At 38.6% G+C, this 20,923-nt stretch overlaps 4 protein-coding genes across 4 annotated transcripts; 3 read left to right on the forward strand and 1 right to left on the reverse strand.

Annotated features, from left to right (window-relative positions):
• Positions 1 to 1,603: 1,603 nt before the first annotated feature.
• Positions 1,604 to 2,710, forward strand: LOC119070646 (transcription factor IIIA-like). Its single transcript, XM_037175075.1, has 3 exons — positions 1,604 to 2,081; positions 2,139 to 2,213; positions 2,284 to 2,710. Exons 1-3 carry the CDS (start codon positions 2,053 to 2,055, stop codon positions 2,648 to 2,650), a joined length of 471 nt encoding a protein of 156 aa, XP_037030970.1. The 5' UTR covers positions 1,604 to 2,052; the 3' UTR covers positions 2,651 to 2,710.
• Positions 2,711 to 4,882: 2,172 nt separating this feature from the next.
• Positions 4,883 to 9,922, reverse strand: LOC119070907 (lysosome-associated membrane glycoprotein 1-like). Its single transcript, XM_037175436.1, has 5 exons — positions 9,714 to 9,922; positions 8,644 to 8,997; positions 7,244 to 7,459; positions 5,304 to 5,546; positions 4,883 to 5,218 (listed from the first exon to the last, which is right to left on the reverse strand). Exons 1-5 carry the CDS (start codon positions 9,769 to 9,771, stop codon positions 5,127 to 5,129), a joined length of 963 nt encoding a protein of 320 aa, XP_037031331.1. The 5' UTR covers positions 9,772 to 9,922; the 3' UTR covers positions 4,883 to 5,126.
• A 940-nt stretch (positions 9,923 to 10,862) lies between these two features.
• LOC119070912 (mitochondrial fission 1 protein-like) lies at positions 10,863 to 12,200 on the forward strand. The gene is made up of 4 exons (XM_037175443.1): positions 10,863 to 11,146; positions 11,440 to 11,553; positions 11,621 to 11,791; positions 11,856 to 12,200. Exons 1-4 carry the CDS (start codon positions 11,027 to 11,029, stop codon positions 11,976 to 11,978), a joined length of 528 nt encoding a protein of 175 aa, XP_037031338.1. The 5' UTR covers positions 10,863 to 11,026; the 3' UTR covers positions 11,979 to 12,200.
• A 5,509-nt stretch (positions 12,201 to 17,709) lies between these two features.
• On the forward strand, positions 17,710 to 19,325 carry LOC119070911 (mitochondrial fission 1 protein-like). Its single transcript, XM_037175441.1, has 5 exons — positions 17,710 to 17,800; positions 18,250 to 18,402; positions 18,666 to 18,779; positions 18,845 to 19,015; positions 19,080 to 19,325. Exons 1-5 carry the CDS (start codon positions 17,735 to 17,737, stop codon positions 19,200 to 19,202), a joined length of 627 nt encoding a protein of 208 aa, XP_037031336.1. The 5' UTR covers positions 17,710 to 17,734; the 3' UTR covers positions 19,203 to 19,325.
• The last annotated feature ends 1,598 nt before the right edge of the window (positions 19,326 to 20,923 follow it).

Here is a 20,923-nt window from a genome sequence, read left to right on the forward strand (position 1 = left end):
GGATTTTGGCACAAGATAAAAAAAAGTGACATTTTTAAAATCCATTTAATGCTTTGGATATTTGTTAGCCCTGTCATCAACTTTTACGAAATTTTGGTAACGGGAAATTTTGTGCGAGTTCATCCTTTACGTAGTTGAACAGTGTGGTGTCTTAGTACTGTGTGCCAGATTTCCTTATGCCATCCTGCTCATGGTTGAAATGGGTTTGTGGTATAGCTTACCACTTGAACTTGGTTAATAATGGTATTGGAATAAAGTGGTATCTGAGCTTCTGAAGAATTTGGTAAATCAAATAAAATCCAGGTGGAAATATCATCAAGACCAGTGGCTATTTAGTCGAATTAATTTGCCTAAATTCGCCAAAATTCGTCGAAATTCGCCAAAATTCTCCCAAATTAAAAAATTTAAATTTTGAAAATTTTCTTACAAATTTATGTTTTTTGGAATATTTTGCTAGTTTTGTGATATAGCATAACCAAAATATGCAAGAATCTACCAAATTCACAAATATATGTAAAATTCAAAAAACTATTACATTTGTCATCGTTTGGCCAAAAAACAACCATCATGGCTTCCCGGTTAAAAATAGATATTTAGAATGTCTTGGCCAAAAATATGTAACTAAGTTTTACGATTCTTTGAAATTTCTTAAAATCATGTATAAATTCACAAAAAATCGCCAAAATTCGTCAAAATTCGTCAAATTCGCCAAAATTCGTCAAAATTCGCCAAAATTCGCTAAAAATTCAACTAAATAGCCCCTGATCAAGACTGATAAATGAGCGAGAGATAAACACCATGTCTTTTAGCTCTATTCACATCGCTTTATTATGATGTTTGATGTTAGCTATTTACTTAACCGATTACAGACTTCTGTTGAACTAAGCATAACCAAATCTTCTACTTCATTAATTTTACCAAGCATTTTGCTAACATATAAGATAACAGATGACGTAATTGTCTTTTTCTCAACTCAGTGACGAAAAGTAAAACTTTTGTTCGCTTTTTTGTAACTTGGTATAATAGTTATTTCTGCAACGGATTTGCTAAAAGTGGACTTTCTCAAGCCTAATTTGAGTGACGTATGGGTCTTTTTTAATGGTTCATTGGTGGATTTACTTTTTGTTACTAGTGACGAAAAGTAGCAACTAGAAATATGCAGCCAAGTGGGATATGCTGAAACATTAGCACCGTTTTATGAATTTTGATACAACCGAACCGAATTGATTGGACAGATTAACAAAATTATTTGAAAAAAAAATTTTCATCGAAATTATGTGAAGTATTACAGAACCGATGCAATACTAAATTTTTCTATTTACAATTGCTTGTAACCACCCCATTTCGCAACTTGTTGCATAATGGTTATTTATACCTTAATTTCAACAGGTTCTTAACATGGATGAACGACTCTATCGTTTTCTCATTCAATTTCAATCTCAGTATGGATATTTTTTAAGTCAATTAACTCAAAATCATCGAAAACGTTAAGACTTTCTCTTAAATAACATCTGTATCGTTATGGCATAGGTAGTGTGTAAGCTTTACGAGAGAGACAGCATTCATTCTCTTAATAACAAATAGAAGACACGAATGAATGTAAAAAAGATTTCCGAAGCATATATACCATCGACTGTTAAGAGTGGGTACATTATAATTGCCATCCGATTAATATATTACGAGAACACACAAATTGAATGCCACTTTATCGTATCGTGTAAGAACGACGTTCAGTGTAGAGAAATAGTTTACAATGTGAAGGAAAAACCCATCTGTTGAAAAAAAAGCAGCTGAAACAATTGCGCTGAATAAAGTCTCTTGAAATCAAGGTCACCAACCCAAACAAATAACACCGAAGACATCTCAAGCGACCTGTTGTAACACTGGTTTTTCTTGATCTATATTTACCAGCGGTTCGGCGTACGCGTGAAGAATATTATTCAGTGAATAGCTCATCTTCAACACTGTGCGCCATGGCAATTTTAATGGTGAAACCTGGATTGGTTGCTGGTTGTGTTTAAAATTGAATTTTGAAATTTTGTTTTGTGATCGATGATGGACGGTGGAACAAAGAAGTTCAAGTGAGTTTTCTTTCTGTACGATCTAATCGTCTTTAATAACGAATAATCATAATTTAGTTGTACCATATGTACGAACTCGTTTTCGGAAGAACTGATGTTGAAGAAGCATATACAAAGACATTATGATGGCAGGTGAGTTGTATCGTAGGTAGTAAACACTCCTTAGAACTAAATTGTAAATCTCTGATCCATCCATTGTCAGATACATAACATGTTCGATACCGAATTGCAATAAAGGCTTCACCACAAAACACCAATTGACCAAACACTTGAAAAATGCTCATCCGAACAAAGACTCATCGACGGCTCCGCCACGACGCATCGCAGTGAAACGAGAACTGAGTGCGCCCGGCAAGCACAATTGCTACTTTGAAAGTTGTGACGCTCATTTCGAGACCTCCGATCTGTTGAACGAACATCTGACAACCACGCACGGATTGAGTATTGTTAAGAATGCGGGCAAGCGTACCAAAATGGATGTTATGTTTTCCGAACAGTTGAGTCGACAGAAAATGGACATGAACAATGAGAAGGGAAATTGTGCTGCGAAGGAATCAAATTTGAATTGAAGCACTTTGACTAACGATTATGTAATAGTATTTTACATGACAAGGATAAAAAGATGAAAAGTAGAGTTTTCGTGTGAATTTTGTTGATCCGAGGTGGAGCCGAGGTCAATAAACACACAAAAACGAGACTTTTCATCTTTTTATCGCGAGTTTTGTAATGGATTTTACATGCTAAGGGCGTCGAAAGAAGTGCTTGAAACATGAAAAGTACGGTTTTCGACGCATGTAGCATGTAAAAACGATTTTCTTCTTTTAAATTCGAGCAAATGGTGAAACAATAAATTGATAATTTTGTGAATAGCAATACGGTCTTCGCTTCGACTTCATGTGTACATTGACTTCCGAACATTCCATAATTAACATGATGACGAAATGAGTAGCGAGTCACCTTGTCTAGCCGATCATAGCAGATTCTGTTGAATATCTTTGACATGTTTGTGACTGGTTCAAATAGTCCATAGTTGGTGCGATGCTGTTCCAATCAAATAGTTTAAAGTTCCTTAAAGTACGAAGTAGAACAGAAACATTGAGCTTGTCGGTTATATTTTTCCACAGCACTGCTACTAGCATGAACACTGAATTGACAAGTGTAGCAGTGCTGTGATTTTTCGCATCAATCTTTCCACGGAAGATGTCAAACACAAACAGAGAGCATCACACTGATTGATTCTCCTCACAGACAGCGGCTCGATGTAAGGAGGAAGACGAAAATTCTCATCAAACTCAGCCGAGCATACAATATTTACAAACAGTAACATACTGAGAACATTTTATGAACTTAATCAACGTACTTCAAGCATGAGTGGTACTCTAAGTAGAGTACTTTCTGCAACTAACCACTATGATCACTCATGCTTGAAGTGCGTTGACTTACTTGATTATTTTTGAACGAATTTCGAAGTAGATGTCGTATCTTATCATATCCCGAAAGTGAGATGCAGCGTATGCAAAATCTCGGTGGTAAGAATGATCGGCTTTTTGGAACAGTGAATTGGAAAAGTGATTTCTATGATGATACAGTAGAGCTAGAATCTACTGGTTTTTCGTCCTGTCCATTAGGAACGCATCCGTGATTGTAGACCGTTATAGTGGGTGTGCATTAATCTCTTTTTTTGATAGCACCAACCTGGGTACTCGTCACATCCACACGTAAGTAAGAAGAGTCCACAAGAAATCATCACCACGTTGATCCGTTGAAGCAATTCCAGCTGTTGCTAGTTATGGAAATTATTTTAGAACTGTTACCAGTAGTATTATTGAATCGTTCCCTAATGTGGGCATGGTGACCAGCTGCTGGTCCCAAATTTGATACAAAAGGGTAAATGAGGAAGATGACTTCGATTTGTCGTTTTAAGTGGCAGAGATGTTTCGAAAAGTGTAGCTTCTGTGGTAGAAATTTTCGTCCCTACTTTTTGACTCTTGAAATCGTAACGAAAAAAGAATTCCATCGGTACCATGCATTTCTAAATTCCGAATGGAATGACTAGCCGTTTGTTTGAAGAGTCCGCGTTTTCAATCTTAAAACCGATGAATTAAAAGACCAATATAAAAGGTCATCAGAGCTTGCACATGTGTTACAAGGGCGAGGCAAAAATGTCGGTTTTAGAATGACATACTTTATGTACGGCCCCTAACAATGGTGAACTAACTACGCCAACTAATTTGACTATAATTTACCGTTGACTTCAATTTCTTCGTGGCTTCAATTCCCTGCGGCACCACACTGCTCCGCTCCTAGCATGAACATAGAAAATATTCGGAGCCTGATGAAACCACAGTAGGCACTGCGTGTCTTTCGTAAAGATGGATGACTTGTTTCGTTATATGAGTCAAAACATACAATACGAACAGTACTAAGCGGTAGCTCTTATCACTAAAGCCTCCAAATTTGACACTTGTCAATTCAGTGTTCATGCTAGGAGGAGTGCTGTACACAGGAACTTTAATTTTCCCGTTGATTTTAAATATTTTCTCGATATTTATAATTTGCCGTTGACTTCAATGTGCCCGTAATCGGTGACTTCGATTTCCCATTGATTCCAGTTTCCCGTTGACTTTCCAACAATCCAACTGTTTTTCGAAACAATTTCGAAGCTACTAGGCTACCAGGATATTGCAATATTTCCGGGGTCCGGGAAAGTTATCCGAGTAGAAACATGTTTATTAAAACAAGATCGTTTCTATTTTGGAAAAATTTCGATTTATTTTGCGCAAATTTAACTTCACAACATAAGAAACCGTCAAAATATTTGCTTTATTATTCAACTTTAAATAAAATTACAAAAATATTTGCCGATTCAACCAATCACTTCAACGAGAATACAAAATTCGCAGGTAGAAGAAAATTCATTTTAAAAATTTTGCCGAAAAATTGACTGTTTCTAAACAAAACAAAAAAAAATTTAATTTAATACGATGAAAGATACAAATCGAAGAAATCCGTCCGATTCTCCGTAGCAATGTATGGCGCATCATTTTACATGCTTAAATAACCACTATTCTGGGCACGTCTACGTCCGACTAGATAAGCGATCAAAACAACTACGACCAAACCAGCCAGGGCACATCCTATGAAAGAAACACAGATAAATCGATCCCTTTCTCGGCGACACAATTTCTTTTCCTAATTGTCAAATCAAATAGCAATCCTTACCAACAGCAATCGGAACAATATCCGGTGTATCGATAGCCTCACAGTCTCGTGCCGTTGAAAATTGATCGGTGTTTTGTTTATGGAATGCTTCCAATTGAACATGGGAAATGGTTGCGTTGGCAACAACCTCCTTACCATCGACTTTTGTGAAGCCAATAGTTTGCAATTTGTTGCAGTGATACGACATCGACAATGAGGTTGGGAAATCGTTGTTGATGTGGTACAGCTCCAAGGTTTGATTAGCTGGAAAGTGGAAAGAAGTTGAGAAACAGGGAATACTGTCGCCCCGTACTGCCTACTTAATTGTTTCTACTACACTCCCGTCTACGAAGTTGAAGTTAAAGAACCTTCTTCGCGCTAATTAATAACTTTCCTGTTTCCTTCGACGAATCAGAATTTGTTCTCAAATCCGTTTGTTCATCTTAACAAGACACAATTTTATATTTAAAAGAGTTCCCAGCCAATGAGATGATTAGATCTATGATATCTTGGCGCAAAATTTGAAACTGCTGTGGCGTTTTCAAATTTTGCGCCAAAATATCATAAGCTGGAAGAGGGATTCTTTTGAAAAACAGCCTACCGAAATCGGACGCATTTTCTATTGGAATTTTTTATATGTGCCTAGAAAGGACTTCGACCCTAGAAGCCAAAACCAATTTCAAAAAAATTCTTCGAAGTTTGTGTGGCTGGTCAAAGGTGAGCAAAAACCGAAAAGTTGCAATTTTCTTACAAAAATTGCTCCAGTTACACGAGCCGTATAGGGTCGTGTGGGGTGTCATTAGAAAGGTAATCACATGTACTATTGAGCCGAATAGGTTCTTATTGGGTTTAGAATTCATCCACACTGAAATATGTGCAGATAAAGTTTTTAACCGAATACGTACACTGTTCTTACTGAAATTTCTCGAGGTACACAAAATGTACATGGTCGTGTGGGGTATCATTTGAAAGGTAATTTTATGTGCTTTTGAGCCAAATAGAGACTAATGTGGTTTGGATGCATCTATGATAAAATATGGACACTTAAACATTTCAACTTCTTTTTCATCGCATATGTATCCAAACCACATTAGTCTCTATTTGGCTCAAAAGCACATAAAATTACCTTTCAAATGATACCCCACACGACCATGTACATTTTGTGTACCTCGAGAAATTTCAGTAAGAACAGTGTACGTATTCGGTTAAAAACTTTATCTGCACATATTTCAGTGTGGATGAATTCTAAACCCAATAAGAACCTATTCGGCTCAATAGTACATGTGATTACCTTTCTAATGACACCCCACACGACCCTATACGGCTCGTGTAACTGGAGCAATTTTTGTAAGAAAATTGCAACTTTTCGGTTTTTGCTCACCTTTGACCAGCCACACAAACTTCGAAGAATTTTTTTGAAAGTGGTTTTGGCCACTAGGGTCGAAGTCCTTTCTAGGCACATATAAAAAATTCCAATAGAAAATGCGTCCGATTTCGGTAGGCTGTTTTTCAAAAGAATGCCTCGGAAACGCTTCATTGACTAGGAATATCTATGACCTCAAACACAAAATTCATTCATTACGGGAATTGACAGATTTAAACACGATTGAGGTTCGGAATGGCGTCGGGTTGAGCCTACCAGAAAATTAATTTTCAATTTCGGATTTAACCCGAACCGAAACTGTCAAGTCCGGCTTCTAATAAAATTGATTTATGCCAGTCCGAGGTGCATGTAAAAAAAACCGCCTTTTGGCCAGTCCAGGTCTGCGTTTGTCAAATCTGTCGTAAGATTCTTTCTTCTACAAAGCAAAGAGCTTTGTCTAATACCTCCACACTTCAACTAACCTACAGTCAGTCAGTCAGTCAATATCTAACGTCTTCTCCATTAACAAGGCCATTCAATACAAGAACTTTCCACCCTATTGATGAACAAAAACAATCAACCCGACAAAAGGTCTTACCTTTAGCATCGGCAGCCACATCGCTGGAATTGATGGACAAATAGATCTTCGACAACATAAATTGCTGGGCCGTATCATTTGCTGTAAACTGGAGCATCATTTGCGATTTCTGTCCCCATGTAACAGTAATGTATTGATTAGCGGTTCCGCACGAACCCTCGGCAACTTTGGTATCATTGACTGGAATGTTGTACAGAACGTTTGTGTCCTTATCGGCTGTTTGAATGAGAGAAAAATCAATAAATTTTTTGCTGATATTTAATGGAATAATTATACAAATACAGTCTTATCAGTGAAAACGAAACGATGGGAGGAACTATACATGATGTACATAGCAGCGCATAAAGACAAAACTGCAAACATTGCATTTATGTAGGCGACATAAATCATTTCATTTGTGTGCTTGATACAAACAGAGTACAATGAATGCATATAGAAGAGAACTGCAAATAAATTGTGCAGACGCGTCAGTTTGCCTGTTATCAAGAAAGTGTATGAGCAACTCTGTGTTGCATTCGGAATGTTTTGAAATTTGATAAGAATATCCTTGAGACCAACTGAATCAACTGAATTACCATTTTATGACTAAATTTAGTTTTGAATATCATTTCGGAATTTGTTTTCTTCATCCGTATGAATGACTCAATGAATGACTGGATGATGCAAATGATTAACTGTATTCCGCATCCGTTGTGTAGGTCATCATTTTGAATTCCAAAACATTAATTCACAATCACAGAATGTCTTTGGAATTTTTGTTTGGAATTGGTACATAAACCGTAATAGCACCAGACCGATAACTTCTACTTAAGTTTTCATCCATTATAACGAGGAACGTATGTTTGCATTTCTAATGAGTGTGAGTCACACAGAAATTGTGTTGTTGTGGTGGGGCCAAAGACATTTGTCAAAGTAGAATGAATTTCACTGAAAATTCGACGACATGAGTATCAACGAAAGAGAAGAATCGATGACAACTCGTCATTTCTTCAGGAACTCGACACTTCTTCAGAAAATCGTCGAATTTTCAGTGCCATGGGGTAATTGCGACACAGTCGATCCTAACAAAATTGATGCAATATTGATGCATCGGACTTTAAGAGTCCATAACACGACCTGCTCACTCTTAATGTTAAAATTTTCTGTTCTTTGAGCTTTGAGCAGTATGAGCATGAATGGAAAAGTAATGTCTGAAGTTGCTTCGAATTTATGTCGGGCTATGATTTCGGGGCCGGAACAGCCTAAAACAATTTTTTTTAAACCCGACCGAGAGCTCATTCGAATGACTCAAAACCCGACGAGCCAATCAACTATTCGGTCTTTCGGGCTAGCCCGCCCATCTCTAATTCCAAAATTATCCTTGAAAAGTGTGCCAAGTTACTACCCCATTTCAGACTTACCAACATTCTTATAGGTCAAATTCAATTGCACAGCCAATTGAACAATAACGCAAGTTTGATTCTTGTCGCCGAACGTCCATTTTCTATACTCTGGTGACGGAACTGGTACAGGCGATGGGGCAACAGTAGTAGTACTTGGGGCTGGTGTCGTAGTAGTTGAAGTAGTTGGAGTGGGTGTTGTAGGGTCCGTTGAAGTGCTTGTAGTAGTGGTGGTGGTTGGTGGCGTTGTTGTTGATGTGCTCGATGTGGTTGTAGGTTCCGGTGGAGCCTCAGTTGTTGATTTGGTTGTCGGATCGGTCGGTGCTTCAGTTGTTGTTGTTGTTGTAGTTGTTTTCTTTCTTTCTTCCTCTTGAGCTAAAGATTTGTTTACGAAAAAAAAATTAGTCAACGGAAATGATAGTTAACGGAAATTGCCAGAGTTGTTATTAGAACAGTCTGTGTAGGGAAATTTTCCATCACAAACGTACGTCACTCACATGAGTTTCATTCAAAGTGACGCCTATTTTACCTAAATGTTGATACAAACGGTTCGACAGTCGTATAATCAGCTTTTGTATGCTAATTGAATTGAAACGAAAAAAAAATCGGATACTATTTGAATGATGGAAATAGCTAAACTATGGTGGTGGAATATGACGTTCGTCGGGCGGATAAGATAATACTATTTATGTTAATCAAATAATAGTTAATTAGATAACTGTACATCTGTAGCTTAAATAGTAGCTTAAATCGCAGTTATCTCTATCACCGACGCCATAAATAAATAACAGATCAGGTTAGGGTCGAAACAGTAATCAATGAAAAATAAAATTGTTGTAAAGTCAATACACACGGCGAGACAAAGAAACACATTTCGTATGACTAATCGAAATTGAATGATACGGGGCAGCAAAAAATATCGATTCAATGCCTTTGTCCATGTAATACGCCGTCAAAAATTCAATAATTTCGATTTTTATTCGAGAATCCATTGACTGAGATTTCGCAATAATCAAAATTGATTGTTACGACCAGCGGAAAAAAACCCCTTTTTTGCCCCACTTCAAAATCAATCCAAAAATTTGACTTACCACAAGCACAACTTATTAAAACAATTAACAAAATGACTGACGCTTTTTTATGGGCCATTTTTACCGAATACTTTAGTTAACTAATAGAAATATCACAAAATTTTAATTCTTTTTTTTTTGTTAAACAGTCGTAACTATATCAGTCGTAGAAAATGTGTTCTTATGTATTGGGATGAATTCAAAATGAAGTTGCTTGTTTCTTTCAAGACAGTGCCTGCAATGACATATGCAAATGAACCATACGAATCATGCTATACAGACAAGACTTTTCACAGTGTATGTGGATGAACCGCAAAGTGAATTAGTCTAAAAGAAGAATAAACGAACATGATAACAACAAACCGAGATAAACACAAACAAACACAAAACTGGCTCAGATTATTTCGTTCTATCTAGACATAACATATAGGACGTTATCTTGCGATGAAAGCGGAATGTCCTCGGAAATGTCTCGTATTCTACCAAAGAAACTAAATGTCTCGCTACTTAGTAATAGTTATTTGTTTACTGAGGAAGGAAAATAGGCAATTTCAACAAAAGCAAAGTCTTACGGCCAGAGCGAATCGTTTGAGTTGTAATTTTCTATTTTCTTCCCGACGTGAACACATGTATATGTGAGGTTCGATTAACCGCTTTTCCCCCAAAACATAAATTAGTTACACAACAAAGATAAAGGTGACAGTTCGGGGTGAAAATAGACACTTTCCACGCCTCCCGAACTGTCATCAGACAAAGCGTCAATAAAATATGATTTTCACATTGCCTTTTGAGGGGAGAAAAGGTACAAAAGGTCCTTTACGCAATTTCGCTGGCAGTGTGGGCTACATTGTTGAAAACGGATACGCGAAAAGTCGTTCTTATGAAGGCGAGTATTCGTTTGTTAACACGAATTATGTACATAACTTTAGATTCGAACTACAAACCAAAAATACTTTGCCTTGGGTTGTAAACGTTGTAATATATACCTGATAATCCATAACAGACCGATCAGACATATAGATAATTGGTAAAACTGTATTGGGTACAACCGAATCCATAAAATTTGAAATTTTTGGCGGCCAAATTCAACATTCAATGTTTTACCGATTCATTGGATTTATACAATATCGGTTTCCTTCCCATCCTGATAAGTTCGTTCACCGAGTTCATCGCTCCATTTTCGTTCATCACCGAGATCTCTATTCGCAAAACACATCACAAATATTTTCATCGTCTCAGGACGACGTATCTACGGAATCCCTAAATTGTTAAAATTGAATTATTAAAATCGAAATATCGTGTGGAACTGTAGCTAATATCTTAGTCAATTTATCATGGCAAAACCGGCACAAGAAGCCTCGCAAGAAGTACAAGCAGTACCAGAGGAAGTTGACGACAATCTCACTTTGTTTGAAGCGTATATAAACGAGTCGTCTACTGCTTCTGAGATATTGGTAATTGCACAAGATAGTTTGCATCGTATCAAAAGAAACATTTTGCTGTTTTCTCGCATACTGATACTGTTCTTGGTGACGCCTGACTTTGCGCTACATGAATAGTGAATGCGTAACAGTCAATTCTTTTTCTATCGCAAAACTCTCAAAGTCAATTGTTTTAGCGCCATTTGTCTTCGACGTAAAACTTGAAAAAATTTGATAATTTCTCAAGTGATTTCACCCTGGATTTCTGGTCCACTTACTGCAATCCGTGTGATCTCTATTCAACTTTTCCTCAACTTTCCTTTCAGGCAATGGAAAAGACCTATCTTAAAGCGGTAAGAGAAGAAATGCTCACAAATAAGCTTCGATTCGATTATGCAACGGAACTAATCAAAAGTGCGGTCCATGGAGATATACGTAAGGTAAAATTTTAACTCAAATCGACTAATTAGACGTGGTCGAGACTAATTTTTAAGTTCTGTCGAACAGGGACTCGTTATCTTGGAAGATTTGAGCATAATACACCCTCAAGGAAATCGAGAATACTTTTTCTACCTGTCCCTTGGATATGCACGTCTTAAAGAATACTCCAATGCGTTACTGTGTCTGAAGTCCTTTTCACTGACTGCACCAGAAAATAAGCAGCTTGTAGAGTGGAAAGTAAGTTTCAAAATTATGTGACAAACAGCAACATTTCACCTTGTAACCAGTAATGTTGTTCCAGGAATATCTTGAAGCCAGGATGAAACGAGAAGCAACAATCGGCTTGGCCGTCACTACCGGTTCAGCTTTGCTTATCTGTGGAATCGTCGGTCTTGGTCTAAGCTTTTTGAGAATGCGCCGATAGTTTTGCCGTTCATTTGATTTTGAAATTATTTTTTTCTCTTTTGTGATCGAAATTTTCCTTCTAAGCAAACCAAACAGTTAATATTGAAAGATCTCAGCGGTAGACTTAATTTATATGTAAATAGAATGATGAGTGGTGTATGATATTGTATTAGAGATGTAAGAAGCTATTTTGAGCGTCCAAACGGATGCGAAATAAAATTCAATTTTTTGTTACTTCATAGTTCATCGGTGTCGTTATTTTGTTATAATGTTTTTGCGGCGCATTCTAAAGTCTTGCGTAAATGCTAAAAGTAAATAATTTCGATCCATTAGGTTTGAGTCCTACATAGTCCGAACAGTTCTAGCAAAAGTTCTAGCGATCCTAGAGTGATGCTCTGCTGATGAAGTTAGCTTCAACCAATCTGTATCTGCACCGATAAAGAATCCTAGATCAAAGCCTTAAGCACCTGGTCGATGAATTTAAAAACTTCCTGAAAAAGCTTGTCCGTAATCAAGTGACCTTAGTCTGGCTACTAAGGTATACCGCTATTCAGAGAATTTTACAAAGCCGGAGCTGAAGCTGAGGCTGTCGAAGGTTGTTAAGTCAGCAACTATGGACGACCTACCATGGAGTGCTACACCGAAAGCCTTCTGACCATTTGTGTCGAAATGCTGGAGCAATGACCTCCTATCACTTCCTATGGAATTAAGGATAGTTGTTGGTGCAGTTACGAACCAATGTAAGCTTAACGATCATCCAGAATAGATCAGTCTATCTGATGGTCCCAAATGACGAATGAATATAAACATGAAATACTTGCCGCGCAAAATAAGTAATATGGCAACCCTATGTTCTTGTGGTCTAACACCTGGGACTGGTGTACATATCTTTAGGGATTTCCCACTTTTCACAAGCTTTAGGTTTTGCACCTTCGGATATTTTGACCTCTAAGATGGCAATTATCTTCCAATCGAAAACCGGAAATGTTCCCTGATTGAGGAAGTAAGCGAGAACGGAACAAAAGATCCTTGATCCTGGTTTTTGCTTCGTCAAGAAGAGGCCTCCCAAAACTATAATCTAATTTAATCTAGTCCGACCATTTCCATTATAGTCATTTACATAACAAGGACTACTTTTAGAGGCAGTGAAATTTCAGCATGAATTTGATTCAGCTGTTTTTCAGCGGATCCAACTTTCAACTTTTTATTACATAAATAGAACAAGAAGGAAATGAATCCTTATACAAATGTCCTTACGAATACACTTAGGATAATAATAATATTTACATTTGATATGGGCAAGACATTAACGACGATACACAGTACGATAATTAGAAAAGAAACATGATCAGATTCAGCGACGAACATTAGATACGAAGTATTGGCATAGTTAAAATCAAAATTAAAGTTAGGCGTTACTGTGACGATTTAGGAAAGACAAAACAAAAATGGCAGAAAGGGGTAATGGTAATCATCAAAACTAGGGCAATTATACTTCTCGATAGATTAACACAGGGCTCAAAGGACACAATCAAAACTTACGTGCATTTACGAACGAAATAAATCATGAAGACGCAATGAACTCTGTACCACAAGTCCAGTAGCAACCCGTTAGTCCACAAGTCTACAAATGCATGCTAAGATAGTCAAGACAAGCTTTTCCAAATCCCGCAGCCGAGTTAATTCTCCTCACACTGACAGGCAACGAATTGTAATCAGAAACTGTTCTGACGAAAAACGAGCGATTATACTGAACGGTGAGGTGCCTTGGTACCAAAAAAACATTACTTCGCGACGAGCTTCCGTGAATCAGCTTATCAAACAGATATGGTGGACTTTCTGATCTGACAATGTTATGTAATGCAGAGCAGCGCCGGTGTCTGATGTAAGTCATCAGAGAGCAGCCAAAAATCCTATTCACATAATCTCGAGTACTGTCATAGCGTCTTAACCCGTACACGAAACGAACACAGGCAGAGAAAGCTCTTTCGAGTGACTTAACGTCAGCAGCGCTAAGGTTGGTTGAGTAAACACACTCGCCATACGTGAAAGCCGGTACAATGAGGGTCTTGACCAACATTAAACGCATTTTCGTTGAGAAAAGGTGACCGTTAGGCCAAAGGCTACGAAGCCTCGAGAACACGTTAGAGCATATCACTTTCACCTGACTCTTAAAGGAGAGTTTCCTATCCATGAGGAGGCCAAGATTCAACACTTCATCCATATACGGTATTACGACACCATCAAGAAGGATACGCGGAAACAATTGGGTCTTCAGTAGCGCATCACTCAGCTCAGAAAAAACAATCGCCTGAGACTTCTTCGCATTCAATGATAGACGATTCACACGTGCCCAGCGACTGACCGCATGCAGATCCTGGTTCAATCTGAAAACCGACTCATTCAGACGACTCCTATCAAACGAATAGAACAATTGAACGTCATCAGCAAACACGTGGTGTGCAACCGCCCTCAAGCACGCTGGCAGATCATTGATATATAGCGAAAAAAGAAGCGGGCCCAGGACCGAGCCCTGCGGAATCCCAGATCCATTGCGCAACGGCTCTGACACGAAACCACCAATGCTGACACATTGGTGTCGATCAGCGAGGTAGCTCCTGATGAGGCTAACAGCCGAAGCCTCAAAGCCGAACCCAGCAGATAGCTTAGAAAGGAGTCTAGAGTGATCAAGAGAGTCAAAAGCCTTGGAGAAGTCAAGCAGCACCATAATCGTAAGACGCTTCCTCTCAAACGATTTTCTGATCTCGTCAGAGACATGAAGCAACGCCGTACTCGTACTATGTTTTTCCCTGAAACCAGACTGGTATTTGTCAAGCAAATCATTCGATTTAAGGTACGCAACCAACTGCTCCTTCGCTAGAATTTCTAACACTTTCGACAGGCAAGGGAGCACACAAATCGGTCTAAAATCATTTAATCCCCGAGATCTGCTCTTCTTATGAACCGGCAGCACCTTTGACAGCTTCCAGATACGCGGCACAGCAGAGGACGTGAAAACGTAGTTAATGATGTGGGTAAGCGGAGGCAAGACGAACGGCAAAATCATTTTAACAAACACCAGAGGGACTCCGTCCAGTCCAACCGAATTTGACTTAATGGAGTTAACAGCCCTTGCAACATCGAGACTGGACACGTTGGAGAAGCTAAAACATGCATCACGGTTCGGAGCAGAAGCGACGGCTGCTCTGTGATCATCAGCACCACGTGTATGATCAGGCTTAACAAGATGGGCATTAAACTCACCGGCCGTAAACTCTGGTTTAACGCTACTCGACGACACTGCACCAATCTCCCGCAGATTCCTCCAGAGAGCCTTCGACCCGAGCCCAGCGTGAAGCTTAGGCTGCATGTAGTCATACTTAGCTTTCTTGATCAGATTAGTCACCAAATTGCGGAGGCGACAGTAGTGAGACCTTGTTACCCGACCACGTCTATACTCGGACTCTGCAACATCTCTCTCAAGGATAGCTCTCTTTATTTCATTCGTAAACCAAGGCTGAGTAGAGGACAGAGACTTGTCAGCCCCAACCTGCTTCAGAGGGGCATGCGCATCGAGAAGAGAGAGAACTTTATCATTGAAGATGTCCACCATATCACTTGCATCAGTTGAGTGAAAAATAGCATTCCATCCAATCGAAGAAGCATCAGAGTTAAGCGCACTAACATCCACTCGCAACAAATTTCTCCTAAATCGGGGCACTCTAGCCAACGACTTGTTGCAGCTGTAAGATCCAAAAAGCAAGTCATGACGTGACATGCCATGCGACACCTGATTGAAGAAAATTACCTTTTCAGGCCTATTCGTCAGGCACAGGTCTATAAGCGAAGGTCGTTCATTGAACGGATAATGGGACGGTATGTCACCCACCGACTCCAGACCAAATTTACCGATAATGTCGGCAAACATACACTTACTGCAGGACCTACTCAAACAGGAGTCACACCGGCCATTAACTGTCCCCATTTGATTCTCATTAAAGTCACCTAGGATTAACACATCATCATATGCCACCGTGAGCTCAAGCAGTACATCTTCAAGCACATCCAACTCCTTAACATTAGGAGCCTTATAGTAAGCGCCAACCAGCATCTTAGAGTCAGGGAAGATAATCTCAATAAAGACGAACTCAGAAGAAATCTTATCGGAGACCTTGACGACTTTGTAACACAATCCTTTACGAACGTATAAGATTACCCCCCCACTCTTCTTAGCATACCGATCATTCCTGACAGACACAAAGCCAAACAATTCAATCAACTTGTCCGAATGATAGCTCTTGCACCAGGTTTCAGACGCTATGACAAGATCCGAATTAGTTTTCTCAAAGACAGCACGAAATTCATCAATCTTCGGGGGAATGCTACCCGCGTTAACATGACAAAAATTCAAACGATCACCATTAGCTTTCAATGTAGACCTGAGCACTACATTGGGTATACATACCGATCCATTGCGGACAGAGTTCAGATTAGCATTAGTCCTAGAAGACATCGAAAACACCGCGTAGCACGTAAGTTGGGAATGTGTCACTTCCAGATAGACTGCCGATGATTACCATTAAACCTAAGAAAACGCCAATTAATACAAATTCTAATTTAATGAAATGAAAACTTGAGATCGAGAGGCAAACGACGATAACAGAAATAACTTTCTTGATGAACACAATAAACATAAACACAAAAAACTTGACCATATCAGTAATCCAGATCCATAAATATTCCATATTCCATAATGCACCGAATTGAATTGATGTAGCCGCTAGGAGGAAGTAGGCGGCAACGTCAGTTGGACTTGATGAGTCGCTGGAGTGTCCATCGGAGTGTCATTCGTGTCACCACTCTGAGTCGAAACGTTTTCTTTGTCCGCAACGCGTGAATTCCATTTCGAATGGTTTCTGGTACGACGACGATTATTGCGTGACAGGAACGATGGGGCGCGTTCAAAGGATGGTGGAAGAAATTGTTCCAAATCGCTGATGTGAAGTATACAAATCGGCTTGTCGTTGACATTGCGTTGCACATATACCAATCCATTACGAGTAAAAAGCTCGTAAAAAAAAGATCCACATAACAATCAAAACCTTTTTATACTATCACTGCTATACGCGTGCGTGTAGCGACTTCAACTGGATAAACAAGATTAAACAGTTTCCACTGTATATATGGGATCATGAAGCAAATTCATGCTGAAATTTCACTGTCACTGACTGTAAATAGTTGAAAAGTCCAGTGTGAATTTAGCAGATCCAATGCTAAGCCGAGATCAATAAACACACGAAAACATGACTTTTCGTTTTATCCCGAGCTATGCAATAGATTTTCATATCAAGGCTGTCGGATGTTCATGCAATTCGATGAAAAGAAAAAGGATTTTCAGCCACAAAGCATGTAAATGAACAAGTTACAACACTCACGAAAGCAGCTGACGCAGAACCCGTTTTAACAGTGAATTTCCTCGATATAAAATTATCCAAAATTATCTTTAAAAGTCTATGGAGGGCGGAGAAGCCACTAGCAAATTTATATGTCCTGCCTAGAAGTGCTTGTCTTACAAAAGGTTTACAAGTTAAACAAAGCATCAGTGAATGCCTCAAAACCTGAAAGAAACTGTGACTATGACCAATGGAACTTGCTGAATTATGAATTTTAGCCGCCTTAATGAAACATATTATTTTACCGATTCATCGGATCTACCGTTTCCATCCCCTCCCTTTGAATGTTCAGTTCACTGCGTTCATCGCTTCATTTTCGTCTATGAGGAAAACGCATCATAAATATTTTCATCATCTTAGGTCGTGTTTACGAATCGCAAAAAATTCAATGGGTTGTGATATAGTTTCGTTCAACGAGAGGGGAAATCAGGGGAAATCAGATGGCGTTGCGAGTAACTCTATGATAAATTTGAATATTTGTATGGAGGATGTAAGATTTTTCTGAATTTAAAAATTTTGGAGTACGGAAATGGAGGTTTTTGATTTTTCTCGTTATAAATAAAACGTTCTGCATCGTTTAAAAATAGTTCCAGTGAATAATTATTTTTTCTTGAAATTTCATGCGGAACTATTTTTATACGACAGAAAACATTTTAATTTTAACAAGAAAAATCAAAAACTTTGATTTCCGCACTCCAAAACTTTTAGATTCAGAAAAATCTCACATCCTCCATACAAATATTCAAATTTATCATAGAGTTACTCCTAGCGTCATCTGTTAGTCTTTCTACATACATGCAATTTTTGCCAAAAACAAGATGGCGAAAATCACAACCCATTCTTATTACGTGTGGAAATTTAGCCAATATTTTGGACGCAATTATCATGTCAGATATGTCACGAGCGGCCCAAGAGCCAACTCAAAAATTGGAGGAGTATGGAGTTTTTGAAGCGTATCTAACGGAGGCGATTCCAGAAGCTACATTAATGGTAATAACAAAAATTAGTTTGCATCGTAATAAAGGAAAATGTTCTCGGTGATTCACCACAATATGGATAGTGGAATGGGTACCCGTCAATCGTTTTTCATTCGAAAAAATTGCGAAATCATTTGTTTTAGCGCCTTTGTCTTCGACATTATAATATTGAAACTTGATGATTTCACAACAGCTTTGGATACATTGGATTCACTTACTATTCGTGATCTTCATTCAATTTTTGTTACTTTTGTCCAATCAACATTTTCTTTTCAGAAATACGAGAGAGTGTACATTAAAGCGACTAAAGAAGAGAAAATCACGAATCAGGCTACATTCGACTACGCAGTGTGCCTAATCAAAAGTCGATATGCTTCAGACATCAACAGAGTAAAATTTTTGAATTTCCATCCGACTAATTGAACATGGTTAAGACTAATTTTCAATTACTACAGGGCCTCCTCCTCATGGAAGATCTAACGCTATCCCACCCACAAGGAAATCGGGAATATCTTTACTTTCTAGCTATCGGATATGCACGTCTCAAAGATTACACCCTGGCGATAGACCTTCTGAAAGCCAGTTTAAAGGTCGAGCCGGAAAGTTCGGAAGTCACCGCGTTTAAAGTAAGTGTTTCAAATTATGTGGCAAACAGCAGTATTTCGCCTCGTAACAGTAATGTTGTTCTAGGAGTTTCTCGAATATAAGATGAAGAAAGATGCAAAGAAAGGCTTGGTGGTCACTACAGGTGCAGCTTTGGTTGTCGGTGGTGTCGTTGGTCTTGGTTTGGCACTTTTGAAGTTGCGGCGATAGTTTCGCCATTCATTATGATTTTGAAATTATTTTTCCCTTTTTGTGATCGAAATTTTACTATTGTATCAAACAAACCAAACCACTAATATATTGAGAATTGCATGCCGATTAAGTTTAATTTATGTAAATAGAATTACAGGTCGTAAGCTATTGTAGGATGTATTGGAGATGTAAGACGCTATTTGGAGCGTTTAAATGGAAGTGAAATAAAATTCATTTTTTTTGTTTCTTCACAACTCACTGAGTTTCGGTATTTTGTTAATATTTTTGCTACCATTCTAACGTCTACCGAAAGCGAAAGAGTTATATTGGATCTTACCCACATCCCACAGGTATAGATAGACCAGAAGTTCTCATTTACATACTTGTCTCAGATTAAGAATGATTCATTGAGGATTGAATGTGTGCCTAGTCCAAACAGTTCGATCAGAGCACTCTTTTAGGTGAAGAGGTGCAGTCCACAGACCACAGAGACTCGTTACCTTCTTATTCCATGTCCAATTACAATCAATGCGATGCACGTCCTCCATCAAAACCGACCCAACTCCAACCATTTGGTCAGATTCTTCGACACAACTCGTCTGTGATTTGGTTGTCTGGCTGTCGCAGTCTAGTAACACAAACAAAAACCTCAACCCAGAAACCATTGTCCAGATTCTCGACGCCGAGTTCGGCGTCGTGAGAAGCAGGACACACCCTCTGTTTCACCACATAAATTTCTTGTTCAACCAACTCGCATAATGGTTCCATTCAGATTCGGAGACCCATTTAAAAATCTAGATGTTGCTGCTTGGCCGTAGAATGAGAGATGATGGTTTTTGCAAAATATATAAACCACTGAAGGTAATGCAAAATAGCAGTTACGCACGTATCCATACTTTGAGGTGTATATCGATACACATGCGTACAAACATTGTATTGTGATCATAGGAAATACACCTCAAAGTTTGGATACGTGAAAACTCTGATCCGTTGAGGGTCTGCATTACCTTCAGTGGTTTGTATACTTTGGGTTTTTGCATGTAACTGAAGGTAAACCAGATTTCAATAATTTTTTTAGCTTTTGAAACGATATGTTGGTTCCCAAAGGTGCACCACTTCTCATGGTCCACCATCTTCCCAGTTCTAGAACTGTAGGATTTTGATGGATTTCGGAGGTTTTTTGGGTTCTCCTCTAGACTTCCTGGATTATTGAAATGGCAGCAGGTTGGTTCCCAAAATTACATCACCTTACTAGATCCACCGTCTCGTCAGTTCTAGAATTCAAGGAATCTGAAGAAGTTCTTATTTCTTCGAAACCCATATCATTTTGGAACGTTAGCCGACTTCCTGTGCTATTATCTCCTAATCTATGCGTTCGATTTAAATGTTTCTTTCTACAGTCGTTTACAATTTATTGCAGCGTGTCTAGGCACATAGATTTTAGGCCAACAATTTTGTTCTCCCAACTAGACTCGAATAACTCCGAGATCCGGGGTCTGACATCACCCATCTACGAACTTGACCCCAAAAATTGTATTCCTCGTCGTCATCTCAGCAACGCAAAATTTCAGGTACGTTTTCGGCTATACGGTCGAGTGAAGCTCGCAAAAGAAGTATTCAAAGCGATGCATTCTAAGTTTAAAGTAATCAGGTAATGTTCGGAACAGGTCAGGTTTGACGTGACCTGAACCTGAAATGTACAAACCTGATATATTCAGATCAGGTTCAGGTCGAACCTG

The sequence above is a fragment of the Bradysia coprophila genome (assembly GCF_014529535.1).
Source record: "Bradysia coprophila strain Holo2 chromosome IV unlocalized genomic scaffold, BU_Bcop_v1 contig_106, whole genome shotgun sequence".
NCBI lineage: Eukaryota > Metazoa > Arthropoda > Insecta > Diptera > Sciaridae > Bradysia > Bradysia coprophila.